Source organism: Achroia grisella, unplaced genomic scaffold, assembly GCF_030625045.1.
Source record: "Achroia grisella isolate CSIRO2021 unplaced genomic scaffold, CSIRO_AGI_Agris_v1 utg515, whole genome shotgun sequence".
Classification (NCBI taxonomy): domain Eukaryota; kingdom Metazoa; phylum Arthropoda; class Insecta; order Lepidoptera; family Pyralidae; genus Achroia; species Achroia grisella.
Genome location: NW_026712908.1, coordinates 1,005,165 through 1,030,041, shown reverse-complemented (window position 1 = coordinate 1,030,041; position 24,877 = coordinate 1,005,165). Strand labels below are relative to the sequence as shown.

At 33.3% G+C, this 24,877-nt stretch overlaps 2 protein-coding genes across 4 annotated transcripts in view; one reads left to right on the top strand and one right to left on the bottom strand.

The window, feature by feature from the left end:
* Nucleotides 1-24,877, top strand: part of LOC131846990 (transcription elongation factor 1 homolog) — a 380,500-nt gene that overhangs the window by 242,662 nt on the left and 112,961 nt on the right. The gene's annotated exons all lie outside the window — the stretch shown is intronic.
* The window catches only part of LOC131846984 (GATA-binding factor C), a 113,738-nt gene that overhangs the window by 41,042 nt on the left and 47,819 nt on the right, over nt 1-24,877 (bottom strand). For 2 of the 3 annotated variants that reach the window (XM_059196413.1, XM_059196415.1), the window contains exon 4: nt 19,941-20,092. In XM_059196413.1, the coding sequence (XP_059052396.1) occupies nt 19,941-20,092 (152 nt within the window). The remainder of the gene's footprint in view (nt 1-19,940; nt 20,093-24,877) is intronic. The other variant, XM_059196414.1, reaches the window with a different exon arrangement.

Genomic DNA, 24,877 nt, shown 5'->3' with positions numbered 1-24,877 from the left:
TCAACCGACCCAATCAAATACATATGAACTAGTTTATTATTTAGTAAGTTAACTTTATATAGCAATGTTGGATAGGTTTATTATATAAGGCAGGTGGTTACGTGCCCTGTAGGTCGAGCAAGGTGGATGGCATTTGCTTTATTGATCCCATTCGCACCGACTTATAGTCTATAAAATGAGGTAAAAGTGTTTGTGAAACGATCGTATTTGCAATTTGAATAAATTACAAAACCACAGTATATATTTTTTTAATATCAATGCAAAAATAAATTACTACAAGCCTTCTAATATAAATTTGTTTATGACGATTCGAGTCTATGTTATCATGATCATCTGGCTCTAACTTTTGAATGACAAAGAAATTATAAAAATAATCTAGATTCCTATTTATAAATAAACGTTAATGATCACAAAAAAAATCATTAAATTAGAGTGAGATTTATCGTAAATTAATATAAAATATTATTTAAAAACATACATTAGAAACTGCAAATAAAAAGTTCTTTTTTTTTAATTTGCTATCAATGTATTATAATAAAATAATCTGTGTTATGTAACCTCTTTTATAGTAACATCTATGTTTAATACTATGTATAGTATTTTGAATTTGGAATGTTCTACTCCACAATCTGTACTTTTTAAAAAATATTCTTTTCATCTTCTATTAAATATATCTATCATGTAATTAGATTCACATTTAATAAATTACAAAATGTAGACCACAGCATTCCAAATTCAAAACATAATACTATATGGCATTAAAAATAGGAAGGTTTACAAAATAGGATTCATAACATTCCTTTTTTAACCTACAATTCTTAATATCTGCGACATTGTTGACTTTTTCCTGACTGTAGTATTGCTAATTAGACATCTACATAACACATTATCTGCTAATTAAGTACTTATTTACAAACAATTAAACGCAGCGAAATTTCAACGAATAATACGGTGACATAAAGCAAATTAAAACGTTCGAATGTGTTTTTTATTCATGAATACTTCACATAATTTATACATAGCAAGCCTGTAGTTGAATAAAATTTGTCAGCAAAAACTGATAATGTGAATTGCAATATTCTATTTGTCCAATTAATAACTGCTAACCTCGCAAACCTTAAGTGACCGTGAAATGACATTCGATGTGTGGAGTTCTATTATTGTTTTTTTTTATACAAACCTTCCTTTTTTATGAAGGCACGCGAATAATGCCCCACTGCTTTCCTCCAACACAATTAATGTTAAGAGCATTGCATTTAATTTATTAACTATTTTTTTCATGTTTACTTAATGTGCTTTTGTATTTTTATATGATTGAATATCTTATGTGCCTATTCATTAGGTTTTAAACAGTGTGAATGGGGGAATAAATTATTTTTAATCGAAGAATAATTGCGATGTTACACTTACATATATTACATACTCCTATTACAATTATAAGCATCGATTAGTTTAATGTTATTACTGATTTTTATGAAAGATCTTTAAACACAAATATGCATACATTTTAATGTTTTAGAATGCGGTATTTTAATTAACTAACATAAAAATCAACTAATGTAATGAAACAGTGGTAAAAGTAAAATAGTAACACAAACATTGAGATCGAAATCTTAAGTCCTTAGGGTTAAACGAATTGAAAATAATAATATGAGCAAGTTGTCACAATCCTTTGTATTATAAATAGGGGCTTTTCTCAGAGCGGATGATTTAGGTTACTATTGCCATGCTGTCATCGCACCTTGGTATAAAATTTTTCTTTCCTTTCTCCCATAGGTTTAGATGAAAATAGTATTTAAAAGTTAAAATTGTATTCTTAATCCCCACAGAGAAATTGGTAATTTTAAAAGACAAAGTCGTCCTTCTTCAGTCGTAAGAAATCAATGACATTACGTCTTAGAATTAGGGTATAAAAAAACAATTTTGTTAAATTATCCGTCGACACAAAACATATAAATAACGTATAAAACTAACCGCAAACGAATACTGTAAATTCACTAAAATAAAATAACTCTCAATGGGTATAATCGCAATGATGTTTAATAAGCAAATTAAATATCGAACAAGACAAAACGGGACGCCGCACGTCGAACAAGGGTGGCCCGTTCCAGTTAACAATACGGATTAATTATCGGGCGAAATCGACTCAAATATACCTGTCACCGGTGTAGACCGTCGTGAACCAATTTATATGGCCCTCGAACAATGGTAAACGCGGTAAACACAATGGCAAACGGGGGCAAAATGAGCAAAAATGGAACGCGCCCGCCGCGCCGCGTATTTCAGATGTACGCACATGTTGAGACTACGGTATAAGTGTATGCAGTTAATTTATTGTATACTAGCTCGATCGCATTGCGTTGCTTGCATAAATTCGGATAAATCATATACTGTTTTAATCTAAGATGTGATCTATCTGTGTACAAAATTTTATTCGAATCCACCCAGAACATTACACGTGATTAAGCAACAAATATACAAATTGCATGCTTTTAATATTGTTTCTAATTGGCCATCAACATCACTAATTGTCATCCCACTAGTGGAACAGGGTACTCCACATAGTCCACTGAATTATTGTCATGCTATACAGACAAGGCTTGGTTATGTTTTTATTTCCATTCCATTCTTTTGCACCAATGTATTTATGCTCTTCTTACATACTCACAAACACACACGTGTGTGTGTACACTATCACATCTCGGATAGTTTTAAATTAGGTATATGATGTGTGTATAATATTTTTGAATCCTGTGAGTACATACTCGTACATAAATAACATATGCTGCTGTTAAATTTCATTTTATATATTTGTAATATACTTTGATTAATTTTGACTTAGAAGCTTAGTTGAAAATCAGAATCAGAAAATCAGTTGTAGATAATAGTAATCTTCTATAATATATTCTGAAATAGTAACTAGTTACAGCATAATCATGTTTTCTTCTTTAGTCGTACACTCTTGACAAAGTGGTCGTGACTTTCATGTACTTGACAGGGAAATGTTATACACTCATTTTAGTTTACATACAAAAACTGGATGCTATATATCTCTACAAATGCTAATAAATCGATTAATATGATAATCCCTCGAAAGACACATTTCTATGGTTGTTGGCCATTTTTAAATAAAGTATTTTATTGTTTAAATTTTTATTCCTTATGCAAATTGACATTACCTACTGAAAATACATGCGAACAGCACAGCGCACGCGCTGTTGTGACGCGCGGACCACCGGGATACAGTGTCAGCCCTGATTCACGACCGAGAAGCTAGGGTTGCTAATAAATATGCTGATCACATGTTTCTACATATTATTTATTGAAATACACCTATTATAATAATTGTTTTATACTATAATGGTGGCAAACGAGGATACTGGATGTGATGGTAAACGATTACCGCAGACTATGACTCCTATGACCAGGGTGTCACGTACGCGTTGCCTACCCTAAACATACTTATATGTGGTACTAATATATATATATATTTTACAATAAAATTATCTCTTTGACAGTTTCATATATTTTGTACAAATATGTAGTAGTGATAGCCCTATACACATAAGCGGCGCGCTGTGACTGCGACAAGCGTAGCATTGTTAGGCGGAGGCCGCCCTCAGCCCTGAATAAATACATTCATATTGCCACTCGAAAATATCTGAGATCGATGCTCTCCAGCTCGCCGACACGGAAAAAACTAAGCGGTCAACACTAAAAATTCATTAAGAATTTGGTCTTACATATTCATTTAGATACATTAAAATCAAACATGTTTTTGTTCATGTTTAGATAATAAATATTCGACCGTACGCTCATATACATTTCTTTGGAAACAATAATGTATACAAAAGTATTTCCTTAAACTTCAAGACAAGATAAAAATACAAAAATCTGTTAAAGAGATACGAAATTCGTTAACGGATTATAAACTAAACAGTCAAAGAAACACTTAAGAGTGAGGTAAATGTTAACACTAACAACTCATTCTATCGACCACCAAGATTCAATCGCGCAGAATTCTACGGAGTATACTCATTCGACGCGCCGAAATGTGCAGAAAATGGAAAAAACATGGCGCTAAACCGCGAACCTGTATGTATTTAAACGCCGAATCCGAGATTTCGATTCCCGTAAAAAACGGTCAGCATTCGGTCATTTAAATTTTTCCAAAACGTGAACACAATGGAACAGACACAGAAAGTTCGTTATTTTTTGTTCTATTTTTAATTTTTAAAATCTAAAAAAGGAATTCGGTTCGGCAAGGGCTGTCACATCACTCCAGCACTGCTAAGTGACGCCGGACGCACGTCAGTCCTCCATATATGTTTTATTTTCATACGAATCGAATCGACTCGCTCTCGTGTTTTTTATTATCATAGCTGTTGTAACCGACTCTTGTGGCCATTGAGACTAGTTTTATAATTGTTTGATGTCCATTGTAAAGATTTGTGCGCTGAATTCACTCGTTTATTCCATAATTGGGTCTAAGTGTACGAAGATTCACACGGGCGAGTACATATGTGTATGAAATTTGCATGCAACATTGCAAATGCTCATTCAAGTTTTACATAAAAATATATGTGCATATTTTAAACCACTATGGTGGTAGACAAAGTAGACGGCCCACCGTAGTAAGCATTGCCTTTATGATCCTGTAACAATTACCAGGGATTTATGGTTATTGTCCGTATACAATCTATTTTTCTATATTCTCTTTCATTTATGTTTTTCCGCAAATATACTGTAACGGTAGAATCTACATCGAACTCGTTTTCCTTACTACCTATACTACTTAGTATAAATGCTAGAGCATTGTAAGATTATTCTGGAAACTGCCTTTTTTTTTACTAGCATCATTCATATATTACTAATCTAATTCTACCTAATGAATATAGTTTTGAAAAAAAAAACTAAAATAATATATGTTAATGACATTTTTATTTATATTTTTTTATCTGCGGATTGTCTCAAAGTAGTCCATAGATATATCTGCCTTCTTATGTCAACCCTACAGCTTTAATTTATTTGCCCAAAATGTTCTAATGGAAACATAACATCTGTATTATTTTATAGACGTAAGTAATAAAAAAAATATTGTTTTGATATTAATAAAAAAAATACAGCATTATGGTTTCCAACTCTATGCCCTAGAAACCCTTATTGCGACAATAAAGGCAGGCACTCTCTGTCGTGGAGTGACGCGCGACTCCCGATTGACACGCGTCCACATGACGCTAAAAGGTCTATTGTATACGAAATGCTCGTTACGACTCGGTATCCAACCGGTCTTTAACACGCTCGAACAATGATTGGACCATACATATCTGTAGTAGTTTACGCTTCCAGGCGGCGAGAACAAGCTATATATTAGATATATTAACTGTTAATCCACACTATAACTTCTTAATTCTTTTTTTATATCTTACAAATATTATAAACGCGAATGTTTATAAGTGTATATGGATGGATGTTTGTTACTCTTTCAAGCAAAACCTACAGAATGAATTATAATAAAACTATACGATAATATAGCTAGCATCATATGTAATAGCACAGAGGCTACAAATTTCGCGCAAATAAACCCGTGGATACAACAAGTCTTAAATATTACTATCTGGTAATAAATTCATCTATAAAATAAGTATTTAAAAAAATTCAAAAGGTTATAAGGACAGAAGACAATGAGAAGTAATGAATAAAATATAAAATTATACGGACCTAAAAAAATATGGGACAAGAGAAAAAAGATGATGATACAGACAAATGCAACGTAAAAAATGATATTTATAAATCAAATCAAAAATAATTTATTCATATACGAAATTTTAGCCGCTTATGAACATCAGTTTTGTACTATATTTTACCGTCTACATTTTACTATATTTTATACTTCTACTAATGCAACGTACTAATACTTTATTATGATATTTATAAATCAAATCAAAAATAATTTATTCATATACGAAATTTTAGCCGCTTATGAACATCAGTTTTGTACTATATTTTACCGTCTACATTTTACTATATTTTATCTACCGTCCAGTTCAGTATACAGACTCAATTGAGAAGAGCTGGCAGGAAACTGAATTTCTTTTTTTTTTGATAAGTTTATTTTCATTGTTTACTTACATAGTATCTATGTCTAACATTAAATGAAAATCCCGGGCATGAACAACTATTGCCATGCACACTCGTATATATATTATACAGTAACACAATAGTATAAACAAATTATGTAAATATTCGCCCTATTAAACATTGTCACGACGAAAATGGCTATCGGTTCGCGATGCGTAATCTTACATCGCGGATAATATCGTATCGCGTCAATTACGCGACTGATCCCGTCGATGCCGCGATACATACAGATGTATCGTATGGACTGGCCTTTATATTGACTATCAAATTAAACAATACATAATATAAAATACGACGCATTTGATTTTTTTAAATGGCAATATCAAATATATGTTGCCAACAACCTGTTCTGTAGTTTCGCTAGTCATTGCATGAAAATAAATGTACCGATATTTATTAGATAAATAAATGAATATACATCTATTTTTATGTTATTCTGTAGTATAAACCATATTACTCATAATAAAGTATCAACAAAATCCATTCAGTAGTTTTTGCGTAAAAGAGTAACAAACATCCATCCATCCACACATACTCACAAACTATCGCGTGTCTAATATTAATAAGACAAGCAATAAGTAAGGCAAGATAGCTAAGTTTTTGGAACAGTTTATTAATTTTTTAGTGTCAACTATTTTTAACGTTATGAAATAAAAAGTATGCGTTGATCGTTTTAATTTTTATAATAAGAAAAGATACATTTTATAATTGGAACAAATTAAAAAATAGGCATAGAATTTAACGTGTCTTAGATTATCATGTAGTATATTTCTTTACACTATTGAAGCCTAGACTTAAGCAATGTAATACTTATGAAATAAATATTTGTTCTCTAATATTGCACCTAACTCCCAATTCCATTATGTAACTCCTGTCCAATACGAGTACATTTGAATGCATCGTTATTTTACGTGGACGCCAATAAGAAATCAATAGTAAAATCCAATTGGACCGCTCATTTGTTTGATACACGGAAGTTAGGAATCGAATCGAGGGCCCGGCAGCTTGTTTTCGACGCGCGTGGGAAGACTACATCGCGATGCTGACAAAATAGAAGTTAAATACTACTATAGTTAGTAGTAGGTTTTTATCAATGTTTTCTATGAAAACAGAAAATAATAGATATTATAATGTGGCAAATAATAACATAATCAGTACTTATAATTTTTAATATACTCGTATGTGTATTATTATTATATATTTAAATACGATGTTTTATATAAATATACCTTGATTGTAGATTTTTTAACATGTTAGGTATCTTCGATATATTGAATTGTATAATAATAATAATAAAAAGATATTTTTAGCGTTCCGTGAGAAACAAAAAAACATTATGTATTTGTTCCTAAATCTGTAGGTATACCACAAAATGAAATCGTCTGTTCTGTTTTGTTGTAATGGTATTGGGATTACAAATTTTAATTATTCATCTTTAACTTTAGAAACACTTTAACAAAAAAAAATCTCTTCTGATTTTGTCAAATGTAAATTAAATCAATTATTAAATATATTTTTAAAATTCATTCGAAAATATCAATATTTTTACAAAGTTAAGTCTTCTTACGACTCATGTTTCTTTCGATTTCATGTCGATATTTAATCAAAATTTAAAAATATTATAAAATAACCTCTAAATTACAATATCTTTTTGTTCACTTTATAAAAATACTACCTACTCGCCCCGGCTTCGCACGGATCTACATGTATTAAGTATATATATAAACCTTCCTCTTCACTCTATCTATTAAAAAAACCGTTGCGTAGTTTTAAAGATTTATGCATACATAGGGAAGGACAGGCAGCGACAGCGACTTTGTTTTATACTATGTAATTACATATGTCACAGAAATGAAATATTAAAACATACAGCTATAAAACCTTTAACGCGAATCCGACACACCCTTGGCCGGTTTTTAAATTGAAATCGATTTTTTTACTATTCAAAATATCGCGCGCCTGACATTATGAATAATTTCACATTAGAGCGCCCGCGGCATATGTTCCTCGTATCAATACTTATAAATCGAACTTATTAAATATGTTTATGACACAGTGATAGCATTGTGCGGGAGTCGTGTCATTAGTCAGTGAGTTCGACTACCCGACAATTTGGACGCGCCAGTATAAACGGACACAGCGCAAATTGTAGGCTGCCACCTCGCGCCGCTCCTTTTATTTATTTGTATTTATAAAGCATTCGAATCCTAATTACATCGGCGGTGAGTGTACACCGTGATTTAGTGACGTAACGTTTCACCCGATACCCGGAAGTAACAAGTATTTAATATATGTGACAAAGTACACTTAAAGAAAGAACCGATTTTTTTTCGACTAATCTTGCTGTTCCATGCGTCATATCTTTATGTAGTTTGTTGTTATAAATTACAATTTTCCTCATTACTATTTGAGAATAACAGACAAACAGATTAAGAATTAACTTTTTGTGAGAGTGAGATCCTAGAAGAAGCGATATTTTGTTCTTCCGTGTCTTCCAAGAATAGACTAAAATTAAATAAAAAAGAAAGAATATTGTTATGTGCGAAAATATCTATTAAGAAGCTCATTTTAGGATATTTTATAAAAATAAAGCATTTGATTAAAAAAATACATTTTTGGCATATTATGTGTAGAATTCTAGATTTTTAAACGGAAAGCCTCGTTACAGAGACAGTGAAATATAAACTTTTTGGTCTCTATATTCATTACGAATATTGACACAAATCCGCGGCGTGACATCTTAAATATCAGTTCGGCCAACGCTACCGTGATTCGAGTGCTTTTCTGGACAGTTGGCGTTACCGCGCGCTGACGGGTTAATGACAGACCGCACTTCCTGCTATGTTAATTGTCGAGAGGAAGTCCATAGGCGCGAGCGCATCGCATTATTTATTAGATCGACTTTTGGTTGTATTGTGTTACGTCACGTTCGGTCCGGCAGCCGAACCACTTACCCGATTGTCAGTCCGTACACGGCTTACTTCAGATTATAACGTAATACAGTAGTTTGCTTGTCTCCGATGCCATTCAAATGATTGCTTAACGTCTTTAATTGCCGTGCTCGCATCGACAAAAATAAATACTACAAATCAGTTACACAGACACAAAACGAAATAAACTTCAAACATCTCACAATAGACCACTGATTAATGATCAATTCTAGATGCTAAAACGATATGTATACTACATTGGCACAAATAAATTTGACAGTTGGTATACTTTTGCGTGTGGTCGCAGCTCGCAGAAAGTCACGCAAAATGTCTGTCTCTTGAATGGATTTGGTTCTTAATTTATAGAGCATAAAGCTCATACTGGTTATTTTAAGATACATGCCTAGTTGCTCTCCAAATAATTCCAATGTCCACCTTATCTACTCTAAGTTGACAATCTCATTATCTTTTTAAAAAATTGCTTCATAGTCTACTACTTATATCTTATACCGTGGCGTAGAACGCATCAAAGAAAAAAAAATGGAAGTGTTGATAGAACATAAGGCTATACCGAGAAGATTGTGCTGTCCTACACAGTTTCGAGCCGTGCAATCTAAGGCTCTAAATCAAGGAGGAACGACGGCTCCACGGCTACCGATAAATAACAGCACACCGTTTCGCAACAAACGATTAGTACCTATTACAGGATCTTTCACAATAGAGAATTGCTATTCCTATTAAGTTATTAAACGCACTTACCTAATAACATTGTCTATTTTTTACACACACCATTTTATATAGTGTACAACATGATTATGAACCAGTAATTCACAACGACACAGGAGAGCAATTGTAACTTTATTTTTTTATCATGTCTAACATATTCGAAAAGCGGAGAAATCAAATACTTTTATTATATATACTTATATTATATTTTTACAACGTTTGTATTTTTGTGTTTATATTTTTGTAACTACAAGTTGTAAAGCTATTGTTTTCAGTTTTAAATAAGATAAACTTCAATTGCATTACTAAGAATAACTAATAGAAGTTACTTATACGACAAGAGAAGTACCATTATTAATAAAAAAAAGAAGTGCCATAATTGGTTTATATAAAAAAAGTTCTAAGGTAACCAAAACAATACAGTCAAATTGAGAACCTAATGCTTTTTATTTCGGTTGAAAAGTTTTATTAAAGACATGACTATTACACATACTATAACATAACATTAGTATGAAAATAGTGACGCGATATTTCCTTGAGTGGGTGCACGTACTACACTAGCCGAGGAATCGATTCTCCCCGCTTTGCTGCGTGAAATCGAGCGTGCTCTCATTTAGAATCGATTGGCGTTTAGTCGACCGACTGATTTGGTTATCTTTATACAAAACTTTTTTTAATGTAACTTAAATGGCAAACAAGCTGACAGCCTATTGATGGTAAGTGGTAACCATACGGACGCCATGTTATTTGTTTATTAAGTAGTATATATTATTGCCTATGTGATGTCAGAAACCGCTTCTTAGGAATAAGATGTTAATAACCTATCCTGTAATTGCAATACCTTACCTCACCCTCAATTGAAAGACACAAACAAAAGCAATCTGCTTGGACTTATACAAGTTAGACTGAGTAACCACGCAGACGACATTCTATAAAGTCTGCTTTGGTGTAGGTCGCACTCAAAGTATTTTCATAACATAATGTCATCTGCCTATTAGATACACTAATTAAACATATTTAATTGCATACGAAAAGGGGTCTTCAGAGGAATTAAAAATAATAATGTCAGTCCATATTTTGACAACACTATAAAATAGTCTATGCGTCATGTGAATTTATGGTGTCCCACTGGGCTTGTTTCCTTGTTATTAATATCGACATTAATACTATACCAATATCCTGCCCATAAATGTCACAGCCACTGGCGCCTACTACAGGTAGAACAGAAAACTATAAAAATATATACACAAAAACATTCAATTCCCAACACAATGAAAGGTGACTGGAAAAAAATACGAGAATTTATAACACCTCCCGCTACCCGGCCACCGGTATAAAGGTCCTTAGAATAGTCATTTTTCTTACAAAATTTAGTGATATGTCAAGCGCGTTCGACGTGGCAAATAAAAATGTACGAGACGATGAGGAAAAAAAACTAAAGACTTTGGGTTATTGCTAAAACAAGGGAGGGTTACCATATCAATCAAGGCGTTGACAAAAGTGGAATTTTTTCCCGGTGCTCGGGTCGTGGGATGAAAAAAAGGTCCGTGTTTATGGAAATGCAATAAAAGCGACGCGAGCGGTGCGCCGGCCGGCGCACATCAACCTAAACCCCGGGGTAGCTTCACCGCAACGCGTTAAATATATTAATTAAAATATTCATTTGATCTTTGTTAGATTTACGTGAACTACTATGAATAAAATACGAATATGACCTAAACAAAATTAAAACTAAACAAATCATGTTGAGATATTTTTAACCAATATTAAACAGCAGAAAATAATTCATATTTCTGTATTTTTGGAGTCTATATATACGACAGTACTCTCACGACCACCCATACGAATATTTTCAAATGTTACGTTTGTTAATTTTTTGTAAGTATTTTTAAATTACTATTATTTAAAATGTATCATCTGGGAATCGAATCGCAACGCACCTTTGCTACTCGCGATCCCCACAACTTCCCATCAGGTAGTCGAGTCGAGTGCAAGAATGGTAAAAATGTGAGTGCGCCCTCCTGCTGTGAGGATAGAGTCCCGGCCAGGCGTGTGTCACTCACTGACTACACTGCCCGTGCTTTTTTGCATCGTGAGACTGTATATAATTTTAATTTATCTTAACAAGAGAAAAATATGTCATAATTAACATTTATTAAACTTAAATTCTTTTTATCCTACTAATACATAACACATATACACGCTAAAGTTTATACGGATGTTTGTTGCTCTTTTAGGCAAAACTACTAAATAGATTTTGATGAACCTTTTCAGTAATATAGCTTGTATACATCAGTATACCACATTGGCGATAACTTAGAAATATATCGTGTAAATTTACTAGGTAACAACTAATTAACTAAAGTAAGGTAGGTATAATTTAACTAAGACGAGGAAAAATCTTCAATCTGCACTCTGCTTATACATTTAGATGCTACTATAGTACTATACGACTCTACTATACTCTACAAATATCAAAAACTATTTCCACCATTATTAATCTGTATAGAATACCTACCTACCATACAAGAATTAGGAAAACCTTAGAATGTAATTTACAATTACATAAAATTTGTATTATTGTAAGATTGAATGGACAATATTAAACAAAACAAAAATCATAAGTCCCATATTTTGTTATAACAGGAAAATGTTAGCAATCAATCACGTGCCACTTTAATGAAACTTAACGAATGATATTAACATTTCGATGTCTATCACGAATGACAATATTAATTTAATATATAACAATTTCAACTACAAACAATGCGAGTGATTAAATCATGCAATTTTATCGATAACACTAAGTGACCGCAAAACGTGAATGGACAGACCGCATAATCACAAATAGTACATGATATGAGTCACTTGTTTTCTAATAACCGGTTGTATGGTCTACATACTATAACATGCACATATTCACAACTAGCTGAGACCGCGACTTGGTTCCCGTGATATTTGAAATAATAAAAGTTTTTGTAAGTTCATTGGTAAAAAAACAGCAAATTTTAAGTGAAACTTACCACTTTAGTGAATGCCACGTCCAAAACAGTTAAGCCGTGTGTGCGATTACAGTGCACAATCGCACAGACAAACAAACAATAATTCTAATAAACATGTTTTCTATTACATTATTAAATTCCCTTAATAATAGCACTAATTTTAGTAGTAATAATTTTGCATATACATATATTCTATGTACACACAGCAATTACACTTTTATTGCATATATAGATGAGTTAGATATGAAACGTGATTTTTAATATTCTCTACTTGTAATGACTAAGACGTATCCGCAATATTACACTGATTTGAAACAAACCTACTTGTAGCTAGTAGGTATAATAAAAAAATCGTGAACTTAACCTTAAAACTATATTGGAATATTGAATTATTTTATAACTAACACCTTCCTTCGACTTTGTTCGCATGACCGGGACCATCTGCCCTTTTCCATAATAAATACCTAATTTTGTATTGATTAATAAAACGGTTAAGACACAAAATAATAACAAAATAAAATTAGCCTTTATAGTATAGACTTTAATGTGCTTAATATTTCTTACTTACAGCTATGATAATAAGAATATTTTATTTACATATTAAATATTAAATTTATATATTAAAAAATATCTCTATTAAATTTACATTAACAATTATTTAATCCGCTCTAAGTTTATAACTTGTACTAAACAACAGGCCAGAATTTATTCGACGGCGCGCCGTGATCGATGACCGCTAAGACTTGTCCCGGCCACCGAGACAACGCGAACAACGGACACTACCGTTCCAGATGTAAAAAAAATATTTACCACGTTCTAAAATCAAAATTTATTTCAATTAAGCGATAGACAAATATAGCTCTTATTTCTTATAAAGGAGGTCATTAAATTACGTTGGCCCAAGTAATTTCATTACCAGGTCATGCGAACTCTCCACAGATAAAAAATAATCAGTAATCTATAACATTTTAATTTCATTTTTCATTTAAATATGTTTATTACTGTTGTATATTTGGCACCAGTTTGTTCAAGAATAATAATAATTCACACAGCTCCATCTAGTTGCAAACTAAGCAGAGCCTGTGTTATGGCAACGACTAATATAATTGTCTGAATTACTGATAGTAACGTAACTGATACTTAAATACAATTTTATTATATAAATACATAAGTACACAATATACAAAGAATTTGCCCAGAACAATACAATCATACTGAACATTTGCGCTGTGGCAAACAAACGTTTGCACTGTGGATTCGAACCCGCAATCATCGGAAGTAAGGCGGTATACTACTAAACCACAGAGGCCGTATTATAGAATTCGTATTGTTGTATATTTGGCACTAGTTTGCTCATGAATGCAAAATAGTTAAAGTTCTTTGACCGTTCGCAATGATTCTATTTAAATTTGTATTACATGTACTTACATTAGTACTACCTACCGAAATAGTCGGACTACGGTAGTAAAACTTGATGAGCGTGAAATGTAATTACTTACTACTCATGTAAGTACCTACCCACACATTTGGATAAAGTTATAAATTCCGTTTTTGTTCCGTGATAAGAATTGCAAACAAGCTGACCTACCTACGCTTATATACATGAACAGCACTACGACATCACGTTATCATGTTATCATCATACATAAAAGTTCTAACAAGTACTTTAGTTGAGTTCAAAAACAACCAGAAATCAACACACAACACACTTCAAGTAATTTATCTGTTAAATTTAAGTTAAGACCTGGTGTCTCATGCGTCCATAGGGTACGGTAACCATTTACCATCAGATGGGCCGTATGTTTGTTTACCACTATAGTAGTATAAATAAATCTATTATGATTCTCTTTTTGTTATGTTTTTGATCGTAATTCCAATAATTAAATAGTTTGAGGACCGAACTGGTATCTAAAATACAAGTTACAACTTAGTTTAGATTTAGATGCCAGGAACAAATTTATTCATACAATATTTACATTTTACAATGTACTCACGTTGGAAAAGGTAAATATTTTATGAAAATAAATTATTATTATTTATAATAATTTATTAATATTATTATTTATAAGACTTTATTATTAGATTATTAGATATATTATTATTAGACTATCACGTCATCAAAGGGAGATTACCCTTTGATGGCGTGACAATGACATACAAGATAAATGATGATGATGAAGATTTTTTAAACGGAAGACAAGAATTTGCGAATTATTATTATTACTTTCAATGATTTGGAGTTTCTTATCAATCAGCAGTATTAAACATTCATACATTAAATTTGGCATGACATAATATTTGCCTATAAAGGAAATACTTAGTATATGACGCAGTGTCTGCTGTGTTATGTTAATGGTTACTAAAAATATATTTGGTCATAATAAATTTAAATATGGCTAGCAATAGCAAAAATGTAAACATTAAAATTTAAATGGCAAAATAAAGGAAATCCAACGGATGTTCCCAATGTCAAAATTATTTGCATACCTAATTGACGTGATTGCAGATTGCAATTCACGTATGTACCTACTCATATGAAATCCAAAACACTGCCAGTATCTCCGCACATCGAATACTATATTATATACTAACTGTGCCCGCGGTTTCATCCGCACGAAATTTATAGCCTGTGTTATTGTAATGTATAAGCTAGATTACTGAAAAATTTCATCAAAAGCCGTCAGATATTTTTGCGTGAAAGAGTAACAAACACCCATCCTCTATCCATAGGGATGGATTGATCTCTATGGATAGATCTAAAAATTAATATTAGAGTCTCTACTCAAAAACTTTCGCTTTTATAATATTAATTTTAATGGTTGATTTGATGGTCTCGGTGGTCCAGCCCTTTAGCACACCGCTTTATTTCTGATGGTCTTGATAAATTCCATTACATATTATAATTTTATTATATTTATATACTAGTAGTACCCGCGAATTCGTATGCGTATACACGTAGGTTCGTACATCTGCAGATCGATATATATCGCAGGTGATCAGACGATAACAATAAATAAAGCACCTTTAATCTAATTAAAGAATGAACTAATAAGATAGATTAATTAATAATTTGTAGGTTGAGTGTTAAAAATTTTCTCATAATTTATTATAGCGCCTCTTGTGGGGTTTTCACAAAACTTTCTTTTTACATATTATGACCTATTTTTATAACATATTATGCGAAAATTTTATCGATAATTCCTCCAGACATATTTTGGTAAATGCTAATTACGCCTCGTCACAATTTTACGATTTCGTTAAATGAAAAAAATAAAGATTCACGTTTATTTATTTGATTGGTCTAACATTTACACTATCTACATCAAATAAAATTATAGATACCTACATTTTTTAAGAAGAAGAAGCTTTTTATGAAGTAGTCGTTTTAGTTTAGTTGCATAAATTAGTTTTATAGTTACTCGCAATATGAGGGAAAAACACGCGAAATATACATATTACAACTACATCTTACAGTTTCTTTTAAGGAACTGTTTAATTTATTAATATTACTGCAGTGATAAATAGACACGTTCTGTGAGAAAGTCTTAAGTAAACATAATGAATGTGTTAGAACATACAATAAATTCTCTACAATAGTGTTAATTTTAAGTAATCAACTTAAATTCAGTATTCATATAAATTATACGAAATTGCAAAAATATGCACCGTCAAAACTTCATACGAAATTTTACTTTATTTATTTTTTAGCATTTTTTAGTTAGGAAATTTTATACAATTGGTGTCAGACCCAGTTTCGCATGAGTATACTTACTAATTTGAAGGAACTAAACAGATAAAAGGTCAATTAACAGATATGAATTTATAAACCCAGTTTTTTCACTTTTATTTATCATTCTCGCAAAATCAAACACGACAATAATTTGCCAAAAATGTACAGTCATTCTGAAGTGATGCACTTACATTCGACAATTTATTTTAATAATATATGAATAAAATAATATTCCATTCAAAAAAAAAGTTAAATATAGAATATCACTCATTAATGCTCTAACAAAATGATAAATTTTAAATATATTATCCTCAGGCACTTGTATAATAAAAGCATTATCTCAAATCTTTGCTTTATACAACCTGGTGGCAAAACGCATTTAATTACAATGTTTGCTACCGACGCCGGTTATTGCTCTATTTACATTTTAAACTTTATATTTATATATATTAGCGGTTTAAATATAAACGCAACATATTTTAGTGTGTCATTCTCACCACGCTCGAGATCGCTCGGAATGATATATATCATAAAATTATAAAAATATAAATCATTTTTACAGGTCATCGACGCAATTACGATGTACATAATATTTGGAATTTTAATTTTCATTGTTTTAATTAAACTTACTATGCCCGCAAGTTTGAACTCGTATTCGGAATATTTGTTATTCCGCTTAGCTTTAATTTTATGTTATTTAAGTTTAAGTACACATTGAAATATTAAAAATACTTGGATAAAAAAAACTAATTTCAACATTAGAAACTTAGATCTCCTCACATTACAAGCCTTGTTATTCAGACTTTTCAGGCAATTCACGACCCGCACCTGGGTCTACGAGTATGATGTTGCTAGAATATGAATCATTTTATTATGGCTCAATTTTCTCGATCAAATTACTTATCATTATTAAGTAACGCGAAGACTAGACTTTTTTACTTTAGACTCTATTCTCTGTAGAGTTTGTTTTTATACTTGAACTTTTTAATAAAATACAATAAGTTTTTGAATGTAAGTAAACAAAGTTGTATACAACTTTCGAATGCCTCGCTCTCCAACATCGAGTCACGACTAGAACTTATTCAAGAGAAGGCAGTCTCTGCGAGTGAGTTTAATAAAACATCATCAGCTGTCGTATCTGATGACGTTTTGTTAAACTCAGATCAAGTTTAATGCAGTCGGTATTTTAGGATGCGATAATAGCTAATGTAGGAAGTCGGTGCATTGAGTTATTTTCTTGTATAAATGTCTATTTGCCTAAATCGATACACACAAATTAGTATGGGCACCTAACCTATTAAAACATTATTTTTAAAAAAAAAGAAAGAAACATTATTTTATTCAGTGCTCTTTATGATCTACCTTTAAGTTATGTATCAGTACATATACCTATACCTATGATATATATACCTACGTATGCATAAGTAGACAATGAGCACATTTATGTGATGTATTATTGTTAGTCCAATATTAGGTAATTTTATTATTAATGAATCCAGCGGCGGATTGTGAAAAAGGTCACATTAATTACTGTTAAAACAATTTATTGTTTAAAACCAAGGTTAATGAATAATTATTATTATAGTATACGAGCAATTTTCCAATTGTTTAGCTAGAAACAAACTATGTAACCAATTTGTATTGTCAGAAAGATTCCCACTTCATTTAATTTGTGTCAAGTGCGCCCATTTAATTGCTCTAGTCTAATTATTATGAATAAATATTAAACATTAATTCGTGTTTGTCTTCAGTTGTGCCGTCCAATTAGCTCGCCACAGACGAGGTCGAGACTTTAATGTATTCCGTTAATTACTCTGTATAGTTTGGGGTTTTAAACTCATTCAAATTATAGTGTCACATCTGTAGATGGGAATTTGAGATTTAATCAAAGATGAAGCGATAAAATCGACTATCGGAATTCACATATAGCAGATAAGCTCACATGCACCACATAATAATTACTCAATAATATGAATAGTCAGCTGTTTAGCATACTAACGGAAGTTGATAGTTTTTTTTAATTACATAAAAACTAGAAAATGGATTACTCAAGTATTTAATGAATTGTAAAGCAATATCAGAACTGAGCAACTTCATCTGGAGATGGGGTTGACTGAGTGGTGATCATGACACTGCGTGATATACCCATATTTCTGGGCATATTTGAATACAACGCGGTTGCAACATCGCGTTCAAAAGCATATTGGAGTATCCAGCACACCTATCATGGTAGGTCGTCGAGACCCGCGTCCGAAACAACAATAGGCGGCTGGAAGCACGCATTGTCTCATATTTCCCACAACGAAAATAAAAGTGAGAATTCAATCTTTTCCGAGCAGCATTAACGGTATTGTTACACAGTACAGTGAATCTAAATATTAAAATGTTAGCAACATCCGGGTTTGAAAACCATGACGGGCGTCGGAGGATTGTTTACAAAATAGCTCCTATTACATTCACGTAAATATTAACGGACTTAACAAATTTTCTTATTAAAGCGAATCGTGAGGAAAACTAGCGATAACAAAGTAGCAGAGGAGATACTAGCGCGGCGGGTGGAGCGTTGCAATGAAACCATAACGTTGGGCATTACGTAATTTGGCCAACAAAAGGCAAATATTCCGAGCCATTCCGCTGGTTTATGTGTGCGAGGCGAGTATTAAGGTAAATTGTAGCAACAATTGAGCGCACGGGCCACTCGTTAGCCGGCATGCTGCCGCTCCAGAGTCGGACGATGCGACGTGACGCGCGACCGCCAAATGTCGCATTGTTTCAGTTTTATGCGTAGCCGACCTTAGATTAAACGTTAACCGGATGATTTATGGCGGTCATGCAGAGGCTAGTTTAGTGGACGTAGAGCTGTTTCGTCGAAACGTTCAAAATTTCATAAGTGCCCAATTTGTGTGAGCGCTTAATGCGGTGTCGTGCACGGGCGTGCATGCTCCGCCTTTTTATTGCTGCCCCTTAACTGTAAACAACACCCATTCTTGCTGGGATTGTCTTGTTCCTACTCGTAAGTATGTTATCTCAAACATAAACGTCCAATGTTATAAGAGTTGAGGCTCTATACAATGTATGAACGAAATGTTTCTGTCACTAGGGTGAATATGTCCCAGCGTAGTTTATATGCGGTCCAAAATCAACAGCTTTATCTCGATGATGGCGATTAAAAAACGACATGTCCGAATTTATGACAGTACTTGTTAAATCTAAATATAAACATCGGACATACCACTAACTATAAACCAAATACAACACATTTTGGTTTAGTTGTCAAATGACACAAAATAAACGAGATCATACATTATCGTTAGTTCGTTCGTTATGACACTTTTCATTTTCATCCCTAACACTGACTAATCGAGTCAGCGGTAATGGCATGCAAACAATGAAAATTGGTCGGATTCTTACACTCACCAATCTTCGCTTGGGCTTGATTAAAGGTCGATTCTGGCCGTTCATCTTGTAGTAAAGTCCGCAGGCGTTGCATAGATAGTGTCCCGTACCATCACGCCGCCATAGTGGGGTGCTCGTCGCTCCGCAATTCACGCACTCCCGACCCTCTGCCACATACATGTCACGATCAGTACACAATCATCTATAGCAAACCTCTAATCTAATGGGTAATGTAATGAAAACTTCAAAATGGTCGACTTTACGAAAATAGCTTCGAAATAATAGTTCATTGAATTGATGAAAATAAATTATAGTAGCAAACCAACACCAAAAGTGACATGGTTAGCGAAATGTGTCGAGGAACGAAGCGAACTGAAGCGAAGGTATTTCAAGAGAGTGATTTACCTGTCTCCTGGCAGGCTGGGGAAGATGAGAGAAAAATCACATTCAGAAACATTACTGGTCAAATTTCACTAACGAACAAAACATGCAAACACAGGCTAATACATAAACACATTATTCTTTACAAGTATAATACCTCATGAATGTAATGCTACGGATAATTTTAAAATATTTAATTAACTAGGGAAAGCGCAGCGAGTTTCACTCGAAGAAAAAATATCAAGATTTTTTACACGCAAAGAAAAATTGGAGAAAGTAATGCGAAGCGTTTGTACCTACTTATTATGACTTAGACCATTTAATTGGCTATGTACAGATAAACATTTTTATAAAAGTCATTCAATCGAAATTAGTATGTATAATATAAGTAATAATTTAATTACTAACATAGACTACAGAAAACATGCAAGAAGTATAACTGCTGCTTTTAATAATATAATTTACCATACAAATATCTATTACCACATAGTGCGTCATTTAATATTTCAATATTGGTAGTATAATTTTTAAAAAATTCGGATGTAGTCATTAGGCACAGTAAGTTTATTTGATAAAATATAACATTAATAACTACAATTACAGCAAATTGGCGTTAAAAGTAAATGAAGGTAGCTACAATCTTACGTTGGTATAATAAATAAATAAATGTTGCAAAACATTCGAGAGCAACGAGCACCAAACAGAGCAGAACCGGAGTTATAAAGTAAACTATTACCTACATGCTAATTTTTACTCTATATAATTGTACATTCGTGTACGTAAGTACATACACGTCTAAAACAATTTTCAACGCAAATCATATCATCTCATCGTTAGGATTTCTATTTTGGATTATGCCCTCAGAATAATATAGTTAGGTTAATCTCTACATTAAAAACTTGACCCTAGAACAACGCGTAAATCTAAAACTGTATGAATAAATACATTTATAAGGCGTTATCTACTGTATTGTCACCTAATAAATCAAACTAATGAAGCGACGATATACACAAGTTCGTATTTTTAAATAGTTCTTACAATTCATGCTCTATGCAATACCATGCTATTTAAAAATGCAATTTATCAGACCCCAAGATGAGAGCCGCCCTCCGGTAAAATCTATACAAATTGAAACTCTCGAATATCGTTAATTAATTTTAAAGGACGTTAGGAGCAATTTGATCGAACTGGATTATGGTTAACTTGGTTAGTGAGAGGATGTGTTCACATATGGGATGCGTGTGCGCCGCCCACAATCTTTCTTTAAACTCGATTACACGATCGATGATTTACAGAGATCGAATTTAGGAACTCGTTACATCTTCGCATCCTCTCTCCTTGAAGAGATGAAATGGAATTATTAAATACGACGACTATGTCAAAAATACTAACAGAAACATAAATATAATTTTATTTATGTAATGTAGAACCACAGTATATTGCGAATATTGTACTTACAAATGTGTGTGTGTTACTAATAGATTGTTTTATTAATCGCACGTGAATCTATCGATGTGTATCTACTTATATCATATACGCATCTAGATCTGATTACTTATGTCCCAAGGCAGACACCGTCCGTCGCTATTATGAATAACTAATATGCAAGGATCCCACAGAGGTAGGTGAAAGTGTTCGATTATCCTTAGAAAAAAATCTATAAATATATACCCAAAACGTTTTACAAGCTTTAGGCAGCGCGGCCATTCATCTTTTTTATGTAAAACCAGATCACAACCGGCAATTAAATCGCCCGGACCTTATCGAAAACTTATTGCGATCGAACCGACGACTCACTTTTTGGTCTAACCCTTTATATTTTTTGTTGCTTCGATAAAGCCTGTAATTTAGTTCGAACTTCATAATAAATAAACACCAATAACGATTATTAGGAAAAAATAACAGGATATTACAACGAACATGATGTTTTATGAGTGTCTCTTGTCTAGAAGCGGGACTGATTTAGTTCAATAGTAACATCTCTATTGGTAAAAACGTTTGTGAAAGTCGCTCCAGTGGACGGCCGCGGGCGGCGGGGCGTTTTACGAGATTTACAGCCGCCTGCCTTCATATATCGACATTACACGTATTATTATGAACTGTATCTCTGATTAATAACTATACAATATAATTGTTCAATCCGGTCCAATCACACCGATAACTGTTTTAATATGTTCACACCGAGAGTTACTTACATCTTAATTTCTTTATTTCCCTTTGAAGCCATCACGTGATGCGTGTAGCGGTATCTAGCAGCCACAGTATTAACGAATTATGAAGATAATATTCCGGGTGTAGGGTAGGATATGACAGTGAAATTAGCGGGTACGACCGCATAATATCTTAGTCTTTAATTTTCTTACAATACTTTCTTACAGTAACAGTACATTTAGTAGTGACCGTTATGAGTTCGCGACCGACTATTATCACTTCACTAAAAACTATGTTATATCCAATAGACATTTCTAAATAGAACTTAAGACAGAACTAGAAACAAGACTTTTCCAGAGAAAATAGGTGTTTGTTTTAAATTAGAACGCGGCTTGCTCTTTATTGCCCGGAGTGACGCGGTGCGGTCGTGACGCGACGGCGCTACGTGACCGCGATAAAAGATTTTCATCTGCCATATTTACGTAGCGAGTGGGCGGTTTTTATTTTTAAGAGTCTCCTGACTGCCACTCATTACTGTAGGGAACGCAAACTTTTCACACGGCCTGCTCGATCGGTCGAGTAGTAGCGTAGGGAAAACAACTTAGCGCGGAGTCAATCCCGCCGACGAGGGTGCGAGTCGAGTGATGTTGACCGCTCAGAACTACCGATGCGTTCACAATATGCCAACGGGCTGTTACTACTCAATGAAACCACGAGGTAAAAACACCAAGACAGTCACGTACAACGCTAATGTGCACGGGGTAATGTAATTTAAATGAAGGACTAATTCGCTCCCATGTACCGTGACGCGCTCTCTCGCCGCATCGGCCCATCAACACGTAACGGTGAGGCTATTTTGCATACAAACCATTAAATTATTGCTCAAAACTTATTCTCTGTTGCGCCACAGAGGCTGTTATTACGCCTTAATTATATGCCTGTATGCAAATAGAAAATTTTAATGGTAGCCGATGGTCTCGCGGGTTTCGTTTTTTTTATTGAGCATTGTGTTGCCAGGAAACATTCTAGATTGTGCAAAAAATACGAGTCATTGACAGTGGGATCTTTTTCTGCAGCGGTATTACGAATGACAGTACTCAGTGGGAGCCGTAGGAATGAAGTAATTTTTCATCGCGGTGTTGCTGCCATTTGGGGGCAAGCAGAGCTGGCCGGCCGGTCTAATGACGCGGTTTGTAGCCGGGACCGCGATCCACCAGCCTGCCGCACATCATTTGCATATGTTGCCGATAATTACCTACGTGTGACGAGCGGTCGCATCCTCGACGAAGCTACGTATCTACAGTTGCAACGAACCAGATATAATCGCCATACCGGTCAACGCTTGATGCACAGTGTACACACAATCTGCTTCTTATTACTTACTATAATTTACTTATTATTCTAATGAAATAAACACGCATGAATCTAGTAAAACCCGTTCGCCCGCCCGTCTAATGTTGAGCAAAAATAAAAACATTCACGAGGCCAATGGTTTCCGGGTAAACGTTTAGATGCTTAACATAGCAAAATAAAAGCTCTATAAGTTATCTTAAACTGAAACCGTATTTGGAATTTAATTCCATTATAATTTTGAGTTAAACTCATTAGTGTGACATTTTAGATATTATAATAACGGTTAAAATTGAAATATAACAATGGGCAACACAAAGTATAGGTGTTATAAAACGATCATAAAGTAGGTACGTTGTCCTGTAATGCATGCTTAGTAATTTAATTAATCACAAAAGTTCCACGGATGTTTAACGTAAAATGCAAATTTGGACTGCAATTGTATCTCACAATGTACGCCGACAGACCGTGACGAATTTACTATACATAAACATAAACGCGCCTATATACAAAACATGAAAATATTCATTAGTGCCGTGTACCAAAACAGCATAGAATAATGTAATAGATTATTTTTTACATATTAAACGGCACCCGCGCTAACGCACGCCAGTATAAAAATTTGCTAAAGTAATTGTTTTGTAGATAACATAAATCATTCCACTCGCAAATTTTAAATTAATTACTAGAACAAAAAATTACGTCGGCATCAAATTAAATACTTGGACATTGAGAGATCGTCCCGACTTCATTCCTTCTAATCGGAAGTCCGTAACGCGTGCACCGCGTCTCTAATTGGTTGCACAACAGTTTGTGCGCAACAAAATGTTGCTGCGGTTCTGCAATTGATGAACTAAAGTAGTTCCAACGTATTTTTATTTATGTAATTGTAATAACAAGCTTCCGGTTCACCTGATAGAAGCGGTATCTGTGGTCCCTACAGATGAACAGCATTACGGAAATTACGTTATCATGTGAGGATTACGATATCATGCTTTTTATACGAAAATTCGAATAATCTTTCCCTAAATCTGAAACACAACTTAGAAAGCAAGCCTTTGGGCTGCAAT